The sequence below is a fragment of the Sander vitreus genome, chromosome 3, assembly GCF_031162955.1.
Source record: "Sander vitreus isolate 19-12246 chromosome 3, sanVit1, whole genome shotgun sequence".
NCBI classification, from domain to species: domain Eukaryota; kingdom Metazoa; phylum Chordata; class Actinopteri; order Perciformes; family Percidae; genus Sander; species Sander vitreus.
This window is the reverse complement of record NC_135857.1, coordinates 17,843,774-17,867,806: the sequence shown is the minus strand read 5'-3', so window position 1 is coordinate 17,867,806 and position 24,033 is coordinate 17,843,774. Positions and strand designations below refer to the sequence as shown.

The following is a 24,033-nucleotide window of genomic DNA, read 5'->3' as shown; positions in this document are numbered from 1 at the left end:
CGCCATAACGGTCCGCAGAAAGAGTGGTTCAAGTGCAAATTTCCGATTGTGAAATGCTTCTGATACCTCCGACAGCATTTGAAGGCAGCATCAGTTGAACTAAAATGCCACCACCACCACCACAGATGCTGTAAACACATCAGATGAGTGCAGGTGGAGACATGGTGCAGCTGTACTGTTGGGGAGACAGCTCCAGTGGACAGTTCGGTCCACAGAAAGTCCTGAGTCCGGCGTCCTGGACTGTCCCCGGGGCTATAACCAACATCTGCTGCGGGGACCAGCACACTTTATTCCTCACCAGGGATGGAGGCGTTTTATCATGTGGACACAACTCACATGGACAACTTGGATGAAAGAAACGTAAAGAGGGGAAGACAGCACCAGGTAGGCAAAGGAATAGGCTAGTCGACATAGTTTTTATCTCATGACGTTTAATTGAACGCAGGCTGTTTGATTTCTTCACGAGTCTGTCAAGACAATTTCATTTAAGGAGGAACTTTATCTTGTTTACTGATAGCCTTATGAGTTCATGGCATCCATCGAAAGCTTTGAATCACGTATTACGCAAGCTAAAAACCGAGCTAAGTTTCAGTTTCGTTTCCCTCTTGTCATTGAAGGCAACGAAAGTTAACTTTACTTTATTATGCGTTGAGTTCAAGTGAAGGTGGGAAGGCTGGTCATTTAGGTCAGTGATGCATTCATGGTTTGGATATATGGTCAATGTGGGGGTACATGTAGAAGTGATGCCTCACTCTGTAGCTTAAACAGAGAGCTCAACACACAGGGTGAAAAGAGGAGCTGCAGCAGTGCAGTACAACAGAAATATGATGTTTTTTGAAAGTTAAACCATGCAAACCTATTCTGGTACAACCTCTAAATCATGAATCATGAACCTGAAAATGAGCATAATATGAGCACTTTAAGTAAAAGTAAACTATTAGCCTGTAGTATACTCCTGCATTCAAGACATTATGATGATTAGAATGTAATTAAACTATTAAAAGTAAAAAATAGCCTACTTATTGTGCATAGTTTTTTGTTATATAGCCTAGTTTTTATATGACATATTTGATTATTATTACTGATGCATTTACATGTTAGTAACATTTTGTTGCAGCAGGTTTACTGGTGTTGGGTTGTTTAATCTATAACAATACAGCTTGTGTTGATCTTTTGTTTTGATGTGAAATATTCATGTGAAAAGTAGGCTAACTACAAACTAGCTGTCAAATACATTAAGTTTAGTGGAAGTATAAAGCTGCATACCATGAAAATACTCAAGTACAGTACAAGTTCCTCAAAACTGTACATTATTTGAGTAAGGTACTCAGGTATTTTATACCACTTTAAATAATTACTTGAATGTTTTTGTGCTGTGCTTAGGTTTGCCTCTGTATTTGTGTGTGTGTGTGTGTGTGTGTGTGTGTGTGTGTGTGTGTGTGTGTGTGATTCTCTTGTCTGTCATCCTGTGTAAGGTCGTGTGGAGGGCCTGGGTGATGTGGTGTCGATAGCTTGTGGTCAGGACCACTGTCTGGCTGTCTGTGCATCTGGACAGGTGTTCTCCTGGGGGGCAGGAGAGGACGGACAGCGAGGCATTTTACCACATCTACTGTGCAACAGACCAAGGCAAGATCTTCGTCTATGGAATATACCTATGAAATGCATACTTACCACTGAAAGTCAGCAAAGCTTATTTCTTAGCTTATTATTGTTTCATTGACATGCAGTCAGGTGCCGATACTACTGCAACTACCAGTGATTCAAGTTGCTTGTGGAAACTCCCACTCCCTGGCACTGACTAAAGGTAAACCAATAAAGACACTGATTACATCTTTTTGTGTTTATATGGAACACTGCCAACTCTAGTTTCACAGATTGTAATGTTTAATTCTGTTTAATGTAGTAATGATATGTGCCAAATCCAGTTTTACCATTCCCTGCAGACACGATAACGTGCAAAGTAAATTACATAGTAGGAGCTTCAAGAAGACACAGCTGCAACAATTCCAGAAAATAAGGATATATTAATTCCAAGAGACCATCCTGACAAATAAATAGCTGGCAAATAGAGTATATTTAAGAAACAGTCAATTTATATTCCACCATTTTGGCACTTTACAGGAGGCGATGTCTTCTCGTGGGGTTTGAACAGTCATGGTCAGTTGGGCCTGGGGAAGGAGGTGCCGAGGCAGCATACACCCGTCCTGGTGTGCGCTCTGACCGGCGTCGCTGTGACTCAGGTTTCAGCCGGAGCAACCCACTCTCTGTTCCTCACACTCCCAGGCCTGGTGTACTGCTGTGGGGCCAATAAATATGGCCAGCTGGGAGTCAACAGGGTGGATGAGAATGGTACAAATACTTTACTCAGTCACAAACTCACTTGCTCACATTTTAAAAGCAGCATATTGTCTATGCAAGTGGAGTTCATTGGTCGTTGTCAGACCAATTCTACACACGTCAATCTGCACCACCTACAGGCGAAGAGAGTAACAGCTGCTGCCATTTTAATACTTGCTTTGGCTACATTGAACACGTAACATTTGCGGACTGTTGTGGATGCAGATGCAACGCAGAATGTATCTTTCTACTGGCTACACCTGCAGCACAAACACGTCTGTGTGTGTCACAGGCAAAGCAAGACAGTAAGCTTTCGTTTTGCGATTGTGTGGGATTGTTTCTTCAGTTTTTGGACGTGGCACAGCGCTGTGAAACTTGAACCTTTTTACTGAGTTTTGGTAATATGGGTAAGTTAAAAATAATAATAATAGAAACTCTCAAAACCAAACTGCCAATACGCTCATTTGCAGTCATTAGAGCTGCAGTGGGTAGAATGCAAAAAAACAGCAGAATTTGAAGTTGAGTGAGACCTCTTCCTGCAGTTCTCCCTCTCCCCTCTCTGTTGTGCGGGCAATGCATGTGCAGAACAGCCAATAGTAACTCTCTCGCTCTCTCTCTCTCTCTCTCTTTCTGAAATGACGTGTGATTGGTCGAAGTCTCCCGTCACAGCTAGATTATCTAAAGCCTGAAAACAGAGCCAAGACGATGTGCAGAAGTCTAGTTTTCTCTCTGACCACTTAAATTACAATATGGTGAAAGATTATTATGGGATTTTTGCCCAACGACACCAAAAATAAAGTGCCTACCACAGCTTTAAAGGTGCCCTAAGTGATGTCACGCATTTTTTAGTCTACAACATTTTTTGTCATTATGTCACATGTTAGTGTGCGGAAGGGATGGGGAGGGGACGGGATGAGGAGGAGGGAGGGGCAAGCTAGCCTCCGTTTTGTTGTCTGACAGTACTACGAACGTCAACAAGAAGTGACATCACCCAACATTGCTTAGAGCACCTTTAAGAAAAAGAAAGAAAGAAACCCATTTCCCAAGAAATTTCATTGAGTGGAAAGTGTTGTTAAGTGTGGGGCTATTAACCCATCAACATCCTGATTATATTTCTTTTAATTGTTTAGAGCTCATTATATGTATCATCATTTTGAAATAAGCACATTTTTCCATTTAATATCATTTCTAACAGGCAGGTTCAACATCTGTATGGTACCTGCCCTCAGACCTCTGGGTGTCCGCTTCATAAGCTGTGGAGAGGCACACTCTGCTGTGTTAACAAAGGTAAACAATCTTCTGCCTAATCCCAATCATTAACTATCACATTGTGAAGATAGTTACAGTCTAAGACGTTGCTTCTTATAATCTTGTGTGATGCTGTGATTTTTAGGATGGCAAGGTTTTCACTTTTGGAGAGGGAAGCCACGGTCAGCTGGGTCACAACTCCTCTGCTAATGAAGTGAGACCCAGGCTGGTCGACGGTCTGGACGGACCCGCCTCACAGATTTCATGTGGCAGGTAAAAAAAACTAGGAGGGTGCTTATATGAAACACTGAAACTTTGTTTTAGTTAAAGGAAGGCTTTCTTAGTTTTCACATCATAAAATCCCAAAAAAAACAAAAAACATGCTAGACTACTGTTTGTGGATTTCTCGTCAACACCATTCAGCCACACCTGCTGGTTGAGAAGCTCTTGCATCAGTTCCAACTGGAGGCCAACCTTGTGGGCTGGATATTGGTCTTCCTCACAAATGGATCCCTGCGAGTGAGGGTAAATACTCACCTCTCTGACCTGGCCCTCTCATCAACTGGCTCACCGCAGGGGTGTGTTCTTTCCCCCCTCCTCTATATTCTGTACACAAATGACTGTTGCTCTGTGACTGAAAACCGACACTTTGTGAAGTTTGCCGATGATACGGTTATTGTCAACTTACTAAACAACAAGGAAACTTCACACGGTCCGGTCATTGACCACTTTGTAACATGGTGCCAGGATGCCTTTCTTGAGCTGAATGCCTCAAAGACAAAGGACATGTGTATTGACTTTAGGCAAAATGTCACTAACACTGTAAAAACTAGTATAAATGGCCAGGAAATAGAGGTTGTTAAAGAGTCCAAGTATTTAGGGTCCATTATTGATGACAAGTTGTGTTTTGAGCCAAATACTAGTTTGCTTTGCAAGAAAGGCCAGCAGCGCCTGTATTGCCTTAGAAAGCTGGCCAAGTTTAATGTGGCAATACCCTGTTGACCCTTTTCTATAGGTCCTTTGTTGAGTCAGTTGTCCCCTTCTCCTTAATCTGCTGGTATGGGTCCATTACTGTAAAACAAAAAAACTCCCTCTCCAGGTTAATTAAGGTGAGCAGCTGTATCACAGGTTCTAGGCAAAAAGGCCTGGAGGAGCTTTATCAGAAGCAGATGCTAAAAAGGGTTGAATCTATCCTGTCAGATAGTTCTCATCCCTTACGTGCTGAATTTTGGATGTTGCCATCCGGATCACGCTTTATACTCCCAAAACTCAGAACAAATAGATATAAACACTCTTGTGTACCTGCAGCCATTCTACTTTTTAATTCTATAAAGAACTATATAGATAACTTGATTTATTATTTATGTTTTTAAAACTGCCTGCATGGTAGGCAATCTCTGCATTGTGTGTATGATTGTGTGTGTTTTTATTATACTATCTGCTGCATAACAAATTGCCCCACTGGGGGACAAATAAAGTAACTTGACTTGATCATACTTACAATAACTTTGAGAATATCTAACTTTAGATGCCTAATTTAAGTACTTTATTACTTTATGATATACTTTAACATTATGTTTAGTTCATCATGTTTCTCGTTAAATTTACAATTGCTTCTTGTCTCCCAGATGTCACACTCTAGTTTTGTGCTCCTCTGGCCAGCTGTGGGCTTTTGGCAATGGAGCCAAAGGACAAATTGGGACTGGACGACAAGAGGACAGTAAGACTCCCACTCTGGTACAACTTCCATGGACCGCTGACAGTGCAGCAGCCATACCCAAGGGTATGTATGTGTGGGCAGTGTGGTATTCAGTAGATTTTAATGAGGCATATGGGGTGGATCTGTCTTTAATCTCCCTAACATTTCTCTCTTATACTTATATTATAATTATCTTATTATTACACTTATAATTATCCCAGGAGATGCATGTTAGACAGTAACATGGCTGCCAAAGACTATGAGATAAAGTTTTGAGTTAAAGATGGTTCTTATTCTTGGACAGTCCCTAGAAATGTTGCATATTCAGTTAACGAACATTTGAGTAATATATTGATTTGACTTGTGTTCTCTGAAAGTAGAAGATGGTATAAAAATAGCAGATTTAAATTACATTTGTACATGTGTTTTTTTTGTTTAAGCAGACTTAAAAATATCAGCTGGGTGGAATACAAACTTCACTTACACTTCACCTACACAGGTAATGTGTCCACCTGTTTAAGACTCATTGTTCTTATAGATTTTCACAGATACCCAGATTTTTTAAAGTAAGCACATTGGTGTAAAATTGTTGGTTTACCTGGATTTAATGTCCAGTAGAGTTAAAGTTGTTCAAAGTACTATTTTGTCACGTTCATTAATCTGGCTGGCTTTAAAGGTGCAGTAGGTAAGACTTATAAAACTAACTTTCTGTCATATTTGCTGACCCTATGTTTGAGTAGAACTACATGAAGCAGGTCATTTAAAGAAAAATCCGGCTCCTCTGGCACCAGTTAAAGCCTGTAGTGCGAGTTGCAAAAATCCACAGCTCCCTGTTCAGATGCACCAATCAGGGCCAGGGGGGTGTCTAACTGTGTGTCAATCACTGCTCAGGCGCACGCATTCATTCTCCCTTGTGGGGGGAGGGGCTTAGGAGACCGTTTTGGGCTTTAGCGGAAAGGGCGGGAGGGACTGAGAAGTTATCGTTGTTTCAATTGTTTGGCTAAGTCCTGGATTTTCACAATCCTACCTACAGCACCTTTAAAGTTAAATCTAATGTCTGTCTTTTAAGAGCCTGGACCGAGGACAGATAACTGGGCGGCTTGATGAGACAAGACTGAAACAATGGCTGTCAATGAAACATGGCAACGCAGAGGCAAAGAGGTCCTTTTTCATGAATGTATTTGTAGTTGTAACTGTGTAAATGTACATATGAAATATCAGTCTCATACGCAGCAACTACAATGTTTGTAAGGCTGCCTCTTTGTTTATTCACCAGAGAAATATCTTCGATCTTTCTGACAAGTTCAAGTCTTGTTGCAAGTTTCACAATGGCTGAGTGAGTCCTTTTTCGATTGTTTAGTAGCTGAATCAGTTATAATGTTGAGATTATGAGGTGAGGCCATTTACTCACATTGGTACCGCCACTTTGTTTTAATGCTTTGCAGTGGGCCTCCATTAGAAGCAGATGCCTTAACTGTGGACCTGGAGGCAGCTAGCCAAGTGTTTGACCAGCTGCTAGCAATACCATGGATCAAACAATCAGTAAAGAACATAAAATAAATAATTCATTCATCACTGAGATCATTTGTTCTGTTACTTGAGACATAAATTAAATGAATGACAAAACTAGTAACATGCAGTCGTGTCCTGGCAGGCTCTCAACCTATTATGCGCCCATACATCTTGTACAGTAGCCACTGATTCACTTATCTACAAACAAATGCATGCAGTGTGAAAAACGCCATGTGATCTCATAGATTTTTTTCCGTGCAGGTAAACCTTAAATTCCTGATTGAGTTGCTTTTCGCTTCAAAAACTGCCCTAAAATCACCAGAGGTCTTCCTGATTCTGCTGACCCATCCCCTTCTCCAAGAGGAGTCTAATGTTATGACCGTGGTGTTGCCGTTGGCTGTCATCATTGCAGATCAGAATGAGAAGACTCTAAGTAAACAACCACTGCAAACGTTTTGTCACATCACATGACATGTACTGATCTTAGAGCTTAATGTGCATTATTATAACTATCACACAATTAGACATTACATTGAATATGGCCTTGCAAAATACCTGATTAAAGTTTATATTTCCCTCAATGTGCTAAATACTTTTCACAGAACCTATTCCAACCACAAAATGTTTATGTACTGGATACAACTATAATGATAATAATAATAATAATAATAATAATAATAATAATAATAATAATAATAATAATAATAACTTTATTTGTATAGCACATTTAAAAACAACAGCTTACAAAGTGCTTTAACAGGAGGAACAAAAGCATAAAAAAACATAAATATACACAGCACATCAATACACATACCTAAATACACAGTCATTATTAGATAACACAGCTCTGCTCTTCAATAACTTGAGAAAATATTGACTTGATATGTGACGTATAAGTCAACAGTGAATATATGGTGTTTTTTTGGTTCTGTAGGACGCTGGTGGTCTTCCCTGACACCCTCCATACTAATGAAGCACATCTTGGTGTTCAGAAAGGCCCTGGCCTTCATGCTAAGAAATGGCCTCTTGACAACTCATAACCCAGAAGTCAAATACCTGCTGGAAGTCCTCAAGCTACTCTACAAAGTCAGTGCTGTTTTTTTATTTTTTATTTCTATCATCGGTGGGTTTAGTGTAATATCGATTGTGATTTATGAATTTGGGATCAAAGATGAAAGGCAATCATTTATCCTCGGAATAGGCTCATAAATACAGATTTTAACCCTGATCCATATTAGCTGCGTATCGACCCAAAGTTCAAGGGACTTTCCTTCCTTCAGCTCATGATCTGCTTTTCCCCCCTGTGGTCTAAAGACTCGTTAAGATTAGGCAAATTGATCCGCTGAAGTAGGAAAAAGCTATGCAGGTCAACACACTCAGCCCGCAGTTCAGTGTGCCTTCCCATTTGATCTAAAAACATTAAAAATAATTAAACCTTAAGTTTGTCTCACTGCGACGACATTTACTGCACGTTGGATGTTATGAATGAAATGCAGAGGGAAATTAACTAAGAGTGTCTATCTCTACAGTATATCATCTGTTGAGTGTTTGATGGTTATTTCTTTGTTTCAGAACTTACCGCCATGAAATAATCAGAAAATAACGTTTTAATTCTCTCATTCACTGGCTTTCTAACTGCACCCCTGTGCTATCTCACTCTCCCAGCTCAGCTCAGCGCTGTGCTCATCTTGCCCGTGGATCTGTCTTTTTTTAAATGAGTCGGGAAGTTGTCCGCAAAGCCTAACTTTACTTTTAATGTTATCAAACAAATAGAAATGTTCTCCACCGTCATAAAATGGTCATAAATCAATAGACTACTTTCTTGTTTTATAAATGAAGCAGAACACGAGTAGCAGCAGCGCTGTGTGTGTTTGACCAATCAGCAACGGTCATCCCTGCAAACCCCACCCGAAGATTCCTGTACTTAAAAAAAACAAAAAAAAACTCTGATTATAGAATTTTTTGGGTGGTAAAATAATGTTCTCGGACTAATCTAAAAAATAAAATAAAAAACTAATCTGAAAAAATGTAATTAAATTAAATTGCTGCTGTAGCACTGAAATTTCCCAATTTGGGATCAGTAAAATCATATCTATACAGACCTGCAGAAACACTGTGAAACAGAATTAGTTCCTGAAAAAAAGTTCTTTGTTCCGGGGGAAAGTTCCTGTGGTTGAAAAGTGGCTATTGAGATTGAAAATAATTTTTTTGTGTTTAACTTTTTTCGTATTTTATATTCTTTCACAGGCAAACAAAGCTGGAAAGTCCTACAAAGTCCCACTCAACACCTTTTACGTAGAGGAAATCAGTAGTAGTGTGCTGCCAGTTATGGACGTCGGTCTTTGGTGTCAATTTTCTAAAGTGGAGGTAAAACCATGTAGTACAATATACACAGTGTTGCAGTACAGAAGAGCAATCTGTCCTTTTGTCCTGAATACTTTTAGTTTCCGGTTGGACTCTTTATTACTAAAAAAATTCTTGTTTTTGGTAAATCATTAATTATTATATATTTTGCCGATAAGGATGACGTCAACACACCAGCCATTTTCTGCCGCTACCCATTCCTGTTCACTCTGGTTCAGAAGGTGGCAGTCTTCAACGTCTTTGCACAAATAGTGAAGGTACAGTATGTTTAAAAATGGATCATTTGTAAACTTTTTACTGAAAGTCTACTTTAATGCTGCATAATATGTACGGCTGCAATTTTTTTATTTTTTTTATTTAAGCATTTATTTAAATGAATATAGCTCATGTACTTAGGACTGGGTATCTTTTTCACTGCCGATACCGGTACCAATACCACAAATTCAATACCGGTTGTTTTTCCGATACAAATTTTATAAAATCCATTAAAAAACAAAAACAAATTAATTACAACTTTACATATTACTGTACAAACCTTTTTTTAACCACCTTTACACCTATGTGACACACAGTGGAGTCAAGCCTCTCAAAAAACCACACAACATGACGTATAACGTTAGACAGCCAATCACCAGCATGATTAGATGTTGGTACAAGCATCCTGTGTGCTGAAAACACGGTGGCTCAGTGGTTAGCACTTTTGCCTCACAGCAAGAAGGTTCTGGGTTCAATTCCGGGCCTTTCTGTGTGGAGTTTGCATTTTCTCCCCGTGTTTGTGTGGGTTTCTTCCGGGTGCTCTAGTTTCTTCCCACCGTAAAGACATGCATGCTACAGATGAAAATTATCCGACTGGCTAACACTGGTCAATTTACAGAAATGTTGATTAATTTGCATTGTCCTAATCAAATAAACTTACAAACTTAAACTTATTGGCTCACTGATGCTGATGAGATTTCCTACCTGGTATTGAAATTCGGCGTTGAATGACGAGGCATTTTTTGACACTCAATACTATGGAGGCAATTTGGTCAGTGTCTAAAAATCGTAGTTCTGTACCCAGCCCTAAATGCACTGTACAATTATATTAAAATTGCTTTCCATCTGTAAGATTTCTTAATAAAGTAGGTTTTTGTACTTTCAGGGAGCGGAATGTCTAGCTTATCAATTAGCTTTGGAGTGTCCTCATGAGTTGTGGGCAAATCCCACAGACACGGCCCCGGTCTTCCAGCTAACTCTGAGACGAACTCACCTGGTGGAGGACACCTTCAGGCAGCTCGGTGCAGCCGACCACTGCGCCTTCAAAAGGGAGCTGTTGGTAAACCACCGTAAAATCTTTGCCAGCGTTAGTGTTCTGAAGCAAAATTTTGAATTTTTTGAAGTAGTATAGGGCTATTCCAGCGATTTAGTTTTGCATTGCCATAAAGTTGTGGGACTCACAGAAAACAAAAAAACAAAGGCCAATATATTTACAGATTTAGTTCCTGGTATGGGTACACTTCAACAACACTGGATCCTCAGCTTCCCACAATGCCACTTAATAGCATCTTGTCCATTGCCTCATAACTTCACTTGACTTTATGTGTAAAATCGATTAAGTACACCTTGAACAAAATGTCAAGTATAGTAAAAAAAAAAAATATTTCACACAACAAATATTCCGGTCTGGAAACATGCCAGTGCTAATTAGAAAAGTTTATTTTATTGTAATGAGATTAGTTAAATGTAGAATGTTATTGACTAAAGTTTATAATTTGGCCTCTGATTGTAGCAACTAGAGGATTGTGTAAATGTGAGCTGTCAGAATTAGTAATTATACATTTGGAAGTGTCTGCTTGATGAAATCACTTAACAAAACCATGTGTTACAAGCACAGGAAGTCCTGTGTGGATATTTATCATTTTAAGGTGATAGTAATTCAGTTTGTGTTCAAGGACACTTATTAAAAACAGTATAATTCTATCCTTCCTAGGTGCAATTTGTGGACGACAGGAAGGTGAAGGATGTCAACAAAAGGGACTTCTTCCTGCATGTGTTTGATGAGCTGCTAGCTCCTGAGTCTTCACTGTTCATGTACAACGAGAACAAGACTCTGGCCTGGTTCCCTCCCAGGGTAAGACCAGATAGTTCAAGCGAAACCCATGTATTAAATACTTGCATATACTAATCCTTTTTTTTTTTTGTAAACATTAAACAAATCCGTTGACTTGATTGAATTGGCTACACAATACTTTTAAAACATTTATGAATGTAATATATAAGTGAGCTGATTACTATAAAATAAAAAAGGATCAATGTACAACTCTACTTTTATCTGATGTCTGATGCCCCGTTTTACATTTTAGAAGTTAGAGACACATATACTGTACATTTGACCTAATTATCCCGGTTATTAAATGGCACCAAATCCTAATCATGTTTGTCGTCAACCAAATAGCCAAAAGTGGAGGAAAGGACTTACTTCCTTTTTGGCGTTCTGTGTGGCCTGGCTCTCTACAACCACAACATTGTCCACATGCCCTTTCCACTGGTTCTCTTCAAGAAGCTGCTTAGAGTCAAACCCTCACTGGATGACATGAAGGAGTTTGAACCTGTCATTGGAGAGTAAGATTTAAAAAATATATATTTTTGTTGCGATTTTTGTTGTATTGCTGTTTCAATCTACAGCAATTCTTGATTAAAACATCGAGGTCATAGTTGTGTATATTCGCTGTGTCTTCAGGTCTTGGCGGTGCATGTTGGAGGACTACACTGATGATGTAGTCGAAAAAATGGAGACTACTTTCACTGTAGGTCTACTAAATCCCAGTCAGAATGACTGGCAGTGTTATTTCATACATGGACTATGTTGCCTACACATGTTGCTGCAATATTCCAATCTGACTGTAATTGCCATTCATTACAGGGGACCTGGGGTGGTGAGGATGTTGAGCTCGATCCGACAAAAACTGGAAAACTTGTCACAGCGTCGAACAAGTATGTTTATACAGAATTTACAAGAATAGCTGTATGTAATGGTAAACATGCATTACATTTCTGTCAGTCTGTTTCTCTAATATCCTCCATGATATCTTGCAATTTGGGAGTGCATACTGTTGAGATAAAACTGTTGGCCAAAAGAGGGCAGTGCAACAATACTTTTCTGCCATTCAAGATTTAGTGTGGAGTTGCTCTATACACTATATATATTACTTATTAAAGGAACATTTATGTAAACAGAGCTTTGCTGTGGTGATGTCAGCACTCAGTTGAAGCTACTTGTACATTGTATAAAGTTATTTTTCTTAATAGAAAAGAGTTCGTAGACGCCTATGTCAACTATGCCTTCAACAAATCAGTGGAGGGAGTGTTCGAAGCGTTCAAGAAAGGGTTCTTCAAGGTGTGTGACATGGACGTGGTGGAGTTCTTCCAGCCCGAGGAGTTGCAAGCAGTGACGGTGGGCCAAGAAAACTACAACTGGGAGGTGTTCAAGGAGGTCTGCTGAAAACCACAAGAGCTCTTGACTTTTGAATCTTAAAGAGAGTCAGAAATGCAGATTAAATATAGACTTTTTAAAATGAATAACAAATTTAGATATTCTGAATTTTGTATTACCTTGCATTATATCATATATAATTTTAAACAAGAATACAGTATTAAGATGCCGCAAACAAGATTAAAGGACCAGTTTAGACTGTATGTTACATCACTCCCGACAGTTTTCCAATGCACACCATATGTTTTCAGATGGTCAGAGACTTGAAATTTGAGTCAAGTTATGTTGTGAACTATTTTTAAGACTTTTTAAAAAAATAGTTCCTAGAGGTTTGTGTGTCCAAGTGCTTGTGGGGAAGTCACCCAAAGCTTTAGCTACCAAACAGCAACACATTTCAAATCTGATCTCTTGACTGCATAGCTCATAAATTCAGTGTTTTGACGTTTTGGAGTTTCCCACAATCACCCGAACACACTAACAAGAAGAGATTTAAAGTTCCTGCTCAAAAAGTGCATCAGTGCACAATTTAACTTAAGCCAAACAATGAAACAGAATGACTTAGTCTTGACTAATTTGCTGATGGATTACTTTTTTAAAGCAATACTGTAACATAACATACTGTTAGATAGAGTCAGAGTGTAAAAGATTGGGAACCACAGGTTAAATCTTTGACAATGTACTGTATTTAATAAGCTTTTTTATGTAATATCTTAATTTCAAAAGTAGCTAGTAACTATAGTTGTCACATATCTGCTGTGGAGTAAAAAGTAGACTCTTTCCCTTTTTGTGGAGTAAAAGTGGCATAACAGTGAAATATTCAAGTAAAGTACAAGTACATTAAAATTGAACTTAAGTACAGTAGTATGTAGTAAATGTACTTATTTACTTTCCACAACAGAACACAGTTTATGAAGGAGACTACCATGATCAGCATCCAACCATTGTGACCTTCTGGGAGGTGTTTGAGAAACTGACAGCAGAGGAAAAGAAAAAGTTCCTTCGTAAGTATTATAATTATGCTTATTATCAAGTTTGACTTGATCTTATTTAATCAATTTAAGATGCTGTTTTTGTCGGCAGTGTTCCTCACAGGCTGCGACCGTGTACCCTTCCTGGGTATGGAGAGCATCAAGATGAGAGTCGCCGTCTTGCCCGATGCCACCGAGATCCATTTGCCAGAATCCCTCACCTGCCATTGTCTGCTATTGCTGCCCATCTACCAGAGATACCCAGTCGAGAGGACAATGCAGACCAGGCTTCTTCAGGCAATTAATCACAACAGAGGCTTCTGGAAGGAAGTGGACACTACAGAATGAAGGAGTATGTAGTTTGGGGCTTTTTTTTGTATCTAGTCTGCCAAATGTAATGCTTACCTCTTCTATTCATGTCGTAAAGTAAGTTCTAACATGGGATCCATAGTAATATTATGAAGTATGACTTAACAGCAGCCCATGTGCTGTCATTTAGTAGTTTGAGAAACAGTAATGCATGCATTTGTTTTTTATTTTCCTTTGTTGATGGTTGATGTCACTTGCACATGTTAAATGTTAAAAGTCTTTTTAGATAATGCTTTTTTGACAAGGGTCTCATGTCAAATCTTATATTGATGAAGTAGAGTTATTTGTCACAAAGAGTTTTCCACACATTCATTCAGTTTTGGCGAGTCGCTAACGAAAATATGCACAGGTAGGAAAGATTTAAAGGAAAGAAATACATCGGGACACAACACATCACATACAGGACCCTTAAGTGGATAGTCTTTCTCTACTGCAGTAAATATCAAGTCTGCGGTTGTCAGGCCACTGCCATTGCTTTCAGTGACTGCCACACCTCTGCTTAGGTCAACTCTAGTATGATAACCACACGTGATATGATAACCTCACTTTTAGGACACTTTTCTCATGACATTGTAGCATTAAGTACTAATTCTGTTCAAGGTATATAAGCTTAAATCTTATGTAAATATGTTTGTGTGACAAAACAAGAAAAGCAATAGTAAAATGTGTGTAAATCAGGACATCCTCGCCCTTTGTACCTTAACAACCTACTAAATAAATGTCTTCCTCTTCAATACTGGCTTGCAGTTTATTATGTTTAAAATGAAGTAATTTAATATTTTTTTTAATGTTTTTAGTAAACCACAGGCCAACTATCAAAACACAATCTTCTAATATCCGACAGGGCCTGGTTATTTCCTGGTTTATTTCATTTCATAGTAGACTGTGTTAAATTGGCATTATCTTTTATAAGATACCATTCATGATTTTGTGGTTAAAATCCACAAATTAAAAAGTGCAAACATTTAGCTTAAAAACGTAGAGGTCCATAGAGGAAGGATAAAAGACAACATTTTAGTTCTCAAAGATTCGTACCTCCTTTCCCTCCATAACTGGTTGATGAGTCATTTCCTGTAATGTAAATTTAGCTAAAATAGTTTGATAAAAGAAATTCACATCTGAGAAAAACAAATTGAGCACATAAAAACACAACTCCACTTCAGCAGCTCCATCAGTCAGACTTTATTTATCAGTCGTCATATTTCAGTGGCTTGACTCGATAGGTGGCTTACAGCCTACTTTGACAGTCAGAGATGGGATCCATTCATGATTAATCCTGAAATAAGTGTTTAAATTACCTGCTACATGTATATAAGGAATGAGTCATTCGTAATGAGATGTTGCAATTTAAGAAATCCCATTTAAATGAGCACTTTGGCAAAATATTCAGAAGGTTTTATTGGCACCTCAGTTAATGGAGTTTAGCGATTTAGCATATATCAATAATCATAAATTTCATCTGAGGGAAATGAGAGGGGAAAAAAAAAATCCAGATTTTTGAATAGTTTCCTGAATTAATTTAAGTGAATGTGAATCCTACCCTGGTTTGAGTCAACATTGGCTACATAAAAAACAGCTGAGGCATGAGATGATTTACAAGCACAAGAAAGTATTTTTCCAACGTTAAAATATTTCAAGTATTTCAGAGACTAAAACGATTTTCACAGAACATCTCTTCCATTCCTTTATTCCATCCAACTTTAAATATGAAAAGCAGTAAATAATTTACTTTGTATTTAAAAGGATATCAAAGTCAACTCAACATTTCACTGTGAGGTCTACGCCCTGATGTCGTGGCTTACACACAGTTGATATTTCCATTCAAGAGTTGTCAGGCAGCAAAGAACATGTATCAAAGCACATACAAAAAGATGAAACAGATAAAACAGAGGTGGTACTGCAGCCACACTTACACACCAGTTAGATAACCCTTGTTTCCACATCCAATGATGACAGAACACGTATTTCTCTTAGCCATGAAATAAACATGAGCACCAGGGAAAAGGTCATTCTAGTCAAACATCCAAACCAGTTAAATCACCTTAAAACCTGAATTTGACTTCTTTCTCGTCATTAAATGGACGGTTTGTGTGAGGTTAGTTTGCTTTCTTAGTCGGCTCAGAAAATTCACGAGATATCAGACCAGAGCAACATCTGCAATAATAATTTTTACATACATACATAAATATTCCTAAAAACATAATTAACCAATAATTACAAAGTATAGAAAAACAACTTAAAGCCGTTTGCTCTTGCTACACATTTTTGAAGACATTAAATGAAAAAAAGACAGGAAAAAAGGCAAAACTAATGACTCGGGGCTGTGCTGTGAGAGAGAAGGCAGTAATGCCTCACTTCCTCTCCTAATCGTCTTGTAGCATGTGTTGTTTTGCTAGTCTTGTGAGTGTGTACTTTTGTCTTTATGACTGGGAAGTGATGGGATATTTTCCAGACTACTATGGCTGTTGTGTTTCATCAAAGTCCAGCTTCTTTGGTGTGTGTGTGTGTGTGTGTGTGTGTGTGTGTGTGTGTGTGTGTGTGTGTGTGTGTGTGTGTGTTTTCTTGAGTGTTTTTAAGGGGGTGTGATGGCATTTGGACAGCCAAGTTCATCTTCCACAAAATGAGTGAGTGTGTGTGTGTGTGTGTGTGTGTGTGTGTGTTTTATCTGATGAGGTGGTAGGTGAGCCAGTACATGAAGATGGGTTGTGCTGCTGCTATAGACATGGTGAGGTACATCCTCAGCTGGTTTTTGGCTCCTCTCACCAGCCTTCCCTCCGCCGCCGCCTCAGATAACAGCTTCAGACGCAGCGTGCGGATCTGAAGAGAGACCCGTTAAAAATATTCTTTAATCAACCATTAAACAAATGACCTGAACGCATTACCTGTGACACGCAATCAAACACAACAGCCCTGCCATAGCATCCGTCTTTGTGTAGGCCGTAATGTTCCGATTTTGGTGACATTGTGGGAAATGTGTTAAATACATTGTGTCTTTTAGCATTGAGGTCATAGTTAGAAAATAGAAACATGTCTTGATCGGATATAGGGCAGTACAACACCTCTTTAAAACTATGACCTCAGTGATAAACATAAATCAATCTACACATTTCCTACAATGTCACCAAAAAGTTAACCTTGTAAACTTTGTATAGGTAAAAGTTATGACTGTATTGCATTAGATTGCCAAGGTGTACCTAATAAAATGGTCACTGTTTGTATAGGTATGTGTGACAAGGGTGGAGATGGGGGTCGTAAGGGTATGAGTAGAGTAAAATAGTAAGATGAAGAAATGTGAGAGGGTGTGCAATTACAGCATGGCTTGTCTTGTGTGTATTCATGTCTTAGCTTGACATCAGTTACAGGTATGGGGAAGGCTTTACTTATTTATTTGCATAAGATGTTGAGATGTGTCTGCAGACGGGGTCAGAAAGCTGACAGGAGTACTGCAGAGAGCTATGGTGAGGGAAGGCGAGGACAAGGTTGAAGAAAAAAAAATATCCAGAATGCCAAGAAGGGAACATTCTTTCCAGAATATAAACAGAAGTCATCTGTCCTCAATTATTTGTAAATAGGAAATCTGTCTATTAAAGTGCTCACATTATGCTCATTTTCAGGTTCATATTTGTATTTAGAGGTTGTAATAGAATAGGTTTATGTGGTTTAATTTTCAGAAAACACCATCTTTTTGTTGTACTGCACATTGCTGCAGCTCCTCTTTTCACCCTGTGTGTTGAGCTCTCTGTTTTAGCTACAGAGTGAGACATCACACTTCTGTACCATCTTTGTTGGGAGTCGCACACATGCGCAGTAAGTACTACTAGCTTGTCAGTTGCAGAGTATAAGGGCGTGCCACGCTAGCAGCTAGGCGAGCATTATAACGTGTTACAAAGTGACGCACGTTTGTCTCTGAAGTAAAGGCTGGACTACAATAGAGCGGTTTGTAAACAGTGTTTTCTCTGAAGTCCCTTTGGGGTGGACTTTGGGCTTTTTCACTTTGTAAACCTATAACGTGCACAAAAAGATAATAAATGAAAGGGGAAAAGCCAAAAAGCATAATATGAGGACTTTAAGATCAATAATTTAAACTCAAGAGTTAGTAGATGTTGCTACTCACCATAAAGACAAAGATGGCAACACAACACCAAAGCAGAGAGAGATAGTATGCCGGCTTCCCAAACAACAGGCCTGCTACGACCCCTACAATCATCCTGAGGAAATAAGACACACACAGTCAAAGGTAGTCATATCCACAGAGCCTTATAGTGTTACACTAAGAACATTTAAGACACATTTTGTTCTGAGCATAGTTTAAGGAAAATGAACTAGAAAAGAATAAACAACAAGAAATACAAGTGATGAGAGTAGGTGAGAGGCAGTAGAGGGTGAGTTAGTGATGAAAATGTGAACATAGAAAGATGCTGTACATACCCAACATATTTGTAGCCAGAAAAAGCCAGCAGGTCTATGGTCGTGAGGTCAGTATTTACAGTCACAAGGTAGAGCGACAGCAGGACCGCCAGGACTTCCATGATCAGCCACACAAACGCTGAGCTGGCCTGAACTCCCAGCAGCTCTGGAGAAAACCTAAAGGTGCACAAAATGATACAGTCTCTATGTATGTATATACTGTGAACTCATTACATCAGTGCATCATTACCTTTGATCAAGCTGCAATGAAGTTTTTGTTTTTAAAGGTTCTCTTTGAGCCTTAGTATGTATGTATATGTATATATATATATATATATATATATATATATATATATATATATATATATATATATATATCCATTCCATATTTAGTACAATTTCAATCTACAATCATTATGTTATTATTAATGTTATATAACACAGACGTTAAATAAGTGCAACACTGTAATTAATCCATCCAGAGGTTGTTTTCGTTGTAAGATGTTGCTGTCCTATTAGCTTACAGAAGTTTTAAGTGTTTTGTGGTTGCTGTTGTTGCTCTGTGGGTGTGCATTAGAATGAAGAGCTATCCATAAAATGAAGCTGGCAAAAACTAAGACAATGCCTTGGTGGAAGAAAAAAACCAAACTAGAATTCACAATAAATTGACGTGGTTATGTGAGAAGACATAAATAAGTCTACTACCTAGCTGTTAATGATCATTGCTTATAAAGAATAAGAACAAAATGGAACAAAAAAAACACAACAAATGAACATCAACACAATAGATTACTACCCAAACTACTTTTCCAAACTGGTATCACGTTGATAAAAACATGTATGTATGTACTTGTTCTGTGTGCCGAGGGCCAGTCCAGCCACCAGGATGTATGTTATGAAGCCCATGGCGGGAATGTAGAGATCCGGAGCGTTCACATCAAAGCGTGGAGCCACAGGAGTGTCCTGCTGGTAGCTCACCTCCCAGTTCTACAACACACACATGATCACACACTTGCTAAATCCTTACTGACTAAATTTCCAAAGGAAAGCATGTAGTATAGTAGCATCGATTCCTGTGTACTATTTAGTCTGGATTACTTTTTCCAATCAATTTAAACTACAACAGGTATTTTGTCTCAACTCGGCGAATAAGAAAAGCCTCAGAGGCCCACAGAGAGAAAAAAAATCTACATATTTTCACATGCACAGGATTACCTCTACCTATGCAACGTGGCAGACATAACAGAATAACTACTATTTAGCTGGTGTGAGCAGACTTACCTCGTGCATGTAAGGGAATACTAGAAGGCCCAGCTTCTTCCCCACGTACACTGTGTCCACAGCAAAGTAATATTTCAGCTTAGAAATTGGGATGAACCTGTCCAGCTGAAACAAGCAAGCACACAGACAAACACACATGCATTATTCACCCCCTTTTGCATCCTTTCTGGTAAGCAATCATTTAAGGTATCATTAATGACTCTTACATTCTTGTCTACCATTTCCCTTCCCTGGGACGCCAGTGAGCTGCCATATGCCATGGCCAGGTTAGACATGGGGTCTGACAGGATAGACTGGCCAGGAAATCCTGCTGCATGAGGCCCGGCCTGCTGGTTACTGCCAAAATGACACAAGAAAATGTATCAACTGAAAGAACATAATGGATGCGTCAGCTAAAAAAACACAAACAAGTCGATTTTTTGAGGGCATGATCTGATTGATTGACAAAGGGCGCCTGATTTTTCCTTGATGCAACATAGGACACAAACATACAAAATGCAATAACACAATATGTATTCACAACAGTTTAACATCTAGCCTATCTTCAGTCTGGTCCCCACCTGTACCCCGTCTGTGGTCCAGATGAAGCTCCACTTGTATCCTCAAACAGCTGGCTGCCTTCTGAACCATCCACCAAACTAGTCCTTAGACGCATATTAGGCTCTGGATGAAGAGAGAGAGAGAGAGAGAGTGGTTTGAGAAACAGATATGTCAAACAAAGCAGTAGATCTACACAGAAACTGTGTAGTAAGTTAGTAATGCAAGCAAATGCAACAGTAGCAAATTACATGAAATCTGAGAAAGCAGCATGCATCAGTTTGTATAACAGTTAGTATTGTAACATGGTGCGCCTTTGCTGTGGTGCTCACCGGTCGGCCTGATTGTGGAAAACTGAGAATTCAAGCACACAACTGAATAATCGTTTCATTGGTGTGTTTGTAACAGCGTGCTTTGGGGAGGGTCGTTTACATGTATGTGATGCACAGATGTGTTTCGAGATACTCCTTAGGGACTTGAGGTAACGGTAAATTAAATGTATTGGCTAGCCTCATTACTAGCTAATTATCAGACAGACATTCTTCTTTAGGAAGAGTAAAAAAAAGCCCCAAAGTCTAACCCAGATTGAAGCTTGGAAAAGGAGGTGTCGCTTACAAAAGCACAAACAATGTAACTTAATATAGCACTACATTTCGCGTTAAACAATCTGTAAACACCAAAAAACATCCCACAGTCATTGCACAGACACTTCCACCACACAAAAGAGACACAAGCTGTCGCTACTTATTCCCCTCTATTTAGCTAATGTCTTCCACAGTGACAAACGTTAGACGGTGGTGCAACGTTTTGGTGTCTGTGTTTTTACAAGTTATCTAGCTAGCTAACAGTAAGTCGTTAGCCTCAACCGGCTCAAAACAGTGGCAGCATCTTTCAGCTCCGTTTACGTTGGATTCCAGAAAGCTAGCAAGTACAAAATGTACACATGCAGCCGTTCGCTAATTACCTATTAACTAAAGGCTGATTTGATCGATACAATCACGTACGTAACTTACGCTGTCTGAACCCACTTTGAGTTGCAGTATAATCCATTTGGACTAACTTGATGGTAGCAGTAGCCGTCAGTTGACCAACTCGACTGAGATGCAGTTGCTATAGTTAGCAAAAGCTCCACAGGGAAGTTGGAGTCATTCATACATTTTACACGGAAGTAAACGCTTTCTTCTTTTTTGATTTAATGACGGGTTACAAACCAACGTGAAAGGTGAATACCGCCACCTACTGTATCGAAGTGTCCTGGGGTCCATCCTGTCATGAGGATACCAAGGTTAAATAAAGCCTCTCTTACCTTGTTTGTCCTTTATCTCCAACAACCTTGTAACGTGTAACTTCACTTTCTACCTATTTCTTCTTAAATGTGTCTCTTTCTACCTTAAACTTTTTACGTCTCATCAGCACATGGTCAACGTTTTCTTTACCACTACAAACCTCACATTTATCTGACATTTTCCTTTTCACAATGGTGTAAAGTAACTAAGTAAATTTACTGTTCTTAAGTACACATGTTAGGTACTTACACATTTTTAAATGTGTGGAAAATGGAAATATTCCACTACATTATAGACACAGTAGTCTACTATACTATACTATGACTTTTTTTATCACTTTTTTCGAAATACTAAACTAACTTTTTTTTTGACATACTAAACTATGACTTTTTTCGACATAAAATACTTTGACTTTTTAAGCATTTTAGGCCTTTATTTGATTGGACAGTTTTCAATGTACTTTATTAGTTGAGACTGGTCTAACTAGCACCAGCAAGTAGGCACTGCAGACTATGACACTTGGTTCGATCCCCAATGCGGCCTGGCCCTTTTTGTGGGGTGTTGGATGTTCTTCCAGACTTTCCTTGACATAGGCCTACTATATAATCACTTTTTATGTTTTTTTTCCAACATACTATGCTATAACTGTTTTAATTGTACTTTATTTGGAGGCTGGGCCATTTTGTGTGGAAGTTGCATGTTCTTCCAGACTTTCTTTGACATACTATACTATGAGTTTTTTATGACTTTTTTCAACATACTATACTTTACTTTTTATCCCTTTTTTCGACATACTATATAATGATTATTTTTGACATACTGTACTATGACTTTTTATGACTTTCTCCGACATACTATACTATGACTTTTTTAGGCATACTATACTATGACTTTGTTATGACTTTTTTCGGCATACTACACTATGACTATTTTTCAACATACTATACTATGACTCATTATACTATGACTCGACATATTATACTATGACTTTGTTCAACATACTATACTATGACTTTTTCTCGACATACTATACTATGAATTTTTATAAGATAAGATAAGACAAGCCTTTATTGTCTCCTATAGGAGAAATTCATCTTGGGTATTCGAGAGAAACAAAATGGCGACACACCGCACATAAACACACAATAAACATACATATTATTACATTAACCTACATAGAAACATAATCGTGCATTATCTCATCCAATACTTCAATGAACATATAATAAACCTCACACAATACCCCCCTACATTTCCTGATAATCACAGAAGAACAGAAGAGAACCCACAACACATCCTCCCCCTCATATTGCACTTAATTTTGATAATGATTGCATATTTCCTGTTAACTCATGCTGTGGTCAATAACTTCTGTATTGCACAATGCCCAATTGCACAATACCATATCAAATATAACATGGCATATATATATATATATATACACATACACATATCTAATAATATATCTATCTAGCACACAGTACCCTATCAGGCATTGCACATCCTATAACCATAATGGTAAGTACCACAAATATTATTTAGTAGTATTAGTCACACATACATCACTGCAGCCAATACACACACACACACACACACACACATCTTATCTCTTATTATTCATAAAAACACAAATGAGAATTTCTACCTGTTAAGCTTGCAGTTTGGTAACCTGTACCTTCTGCCTGAAGGCATCAGCTCATACTCAAAATGCAGGACGTGATTTGGGTCGTGGGTGATTTTGAGACCCTGTTTCCTCACCGCCTTTTCGAAGAGCTCCTGAAGAGGAGTTGGTGGCATTACTTATGATTTTCTCCAACATACTATACTATGACTTTTTTAGCACTTTTTTTTTAACATACTATGACTTTTTATGACTTTTTTAGACACACTACACTATGATTTGTTTTCTCGGTATACTGTACTATGACATTTTTATGATTTTTTGACATACTACACTATGATCACTTATTTTGACTTTTTTCTACTTACTATACTATGAATTTTTTCAACATGCTATACTGTGACTTTTTGAGACATGCTATACTATGACTTTATTTTTATAACTTTTTTCAATATAATGTACTATGACTTTTTTTATCACTTTTTTGGACATACCATACTATGACTTTTTATGACTTTCTTTTCAACATACTATACCATGACTTTTTTTTTCGATATACTGTACTAGGACTTTTTATGATTTTTTTACATACTATTCTATGATTTCTTTTTGTGACAGCTATACGATGACTTTTTTCTCACTTTTTTGACATACTATACTATGACTTGTTATGACTTTTTATCTACATACTATACTATGACTTTTTATCACTTTTTTTGACATACTATACTATGACTTTTTTCTACATACTATAGTATGACTTTTTTCGACATACTTTGCTATGACATTTTATCACTTTTTTCGACGTACTTTACTATGACTTTTGTATCAATTTTCAAAATACTACAATTAGTTTTTTGATCTACATAATTATGACTTTTGTATCTCATAATTTCGACTTACCAAGCTATGACTATATTCACTTTTATTAT

At 38.2% G+C, this 24,033-nt stretch overlaps 2 protein-coding genes across 5 annotated transcripts; one reads left to right on the top strand and one right to left on the bottom strand.

Moving 5' to 3' along the window:
• The first annotated feature begins 113 nt into the window (after window positions 1-113).
• Window positions 114-14,703, top strand: LOC144515455 (putative E3 ubiquitin-protein ligase HERC6). Its single transcript, XM_078246310.1, is given in 23 exon segments — window positions 114-384; window positions 1,476-1,626; window positions 1,728-1,804; window positions 2,122-2,349; window positions 3,533-3,624; window positions 3,731-3,858; window positions 5,214-5,368; window positions 5,725-5,783; window positions 6,354-6,445; window positions 6,561-6,620; window positions 6,730-6,826; window positions 7,058-7,229; window positions 7,731-7,882; window positions 9,044-9,163; window positions 9,319-9,417; window positions 10,302-10,475; window positions 11,130-11,270; window positions 11,595-11,761; window positions 11,880-11,946; window positions 12,063-12,133; window positions 12,449-12,632; window positions 13,531-13,633; window positions 13,713-14,703. Coding segments are annotated over 23 exon segments (3,066 nt in total). The 5' UTR covers window positions 114-143; the 3' UTR covers window positions 13,949-14,703.
• A 937-nt stretch (window positions 14,704-15,640) lies between these two features.
• Window positions 15,641-21,367, bottom strand: LOC144515456 (protein YIF1B-like). Of its 4 annotated transcripts, none has more exons than XM_078246311.1 (8): window positions 21,199-21,367; window positions 20,218-20,320; window positions 19,864-19,993; window positions 19,658-19,762; window positions 19,227-19,363; window positions 18,398-18,553; window positions 18,084-18,177; window positions 15,641-16,786 (listed from the first exon to the last, which is right to left on the bottom strand). In XM_078246311.1, exons 1-8 carry the CDS (start codon window positions 21,242-21,244, stop codon window positions 16,631-16,633), a joined length of 927 nt encoding a protein of 308 aa, XP_078102437.1. In that variant the 5' UTR covers window positions 21,245-21,367; the 3' UTR covers window positions 15,641-16,630. The 4 variants fall into 4 exon arrangements, with proteins under 4 accessions (XP_078102437.1, XP_078102438.1, XP_078102439.1 ...); XM_078246312.1 differs by having other exon boundaries at window positions 20,224-20,320; XM_078246313.1 differs by having other exon boundaries at window positions 21,208-21,367.
• Between the last annotated feature and the right edge of the window lie 2,666 nt (window positions 21,368-24,033).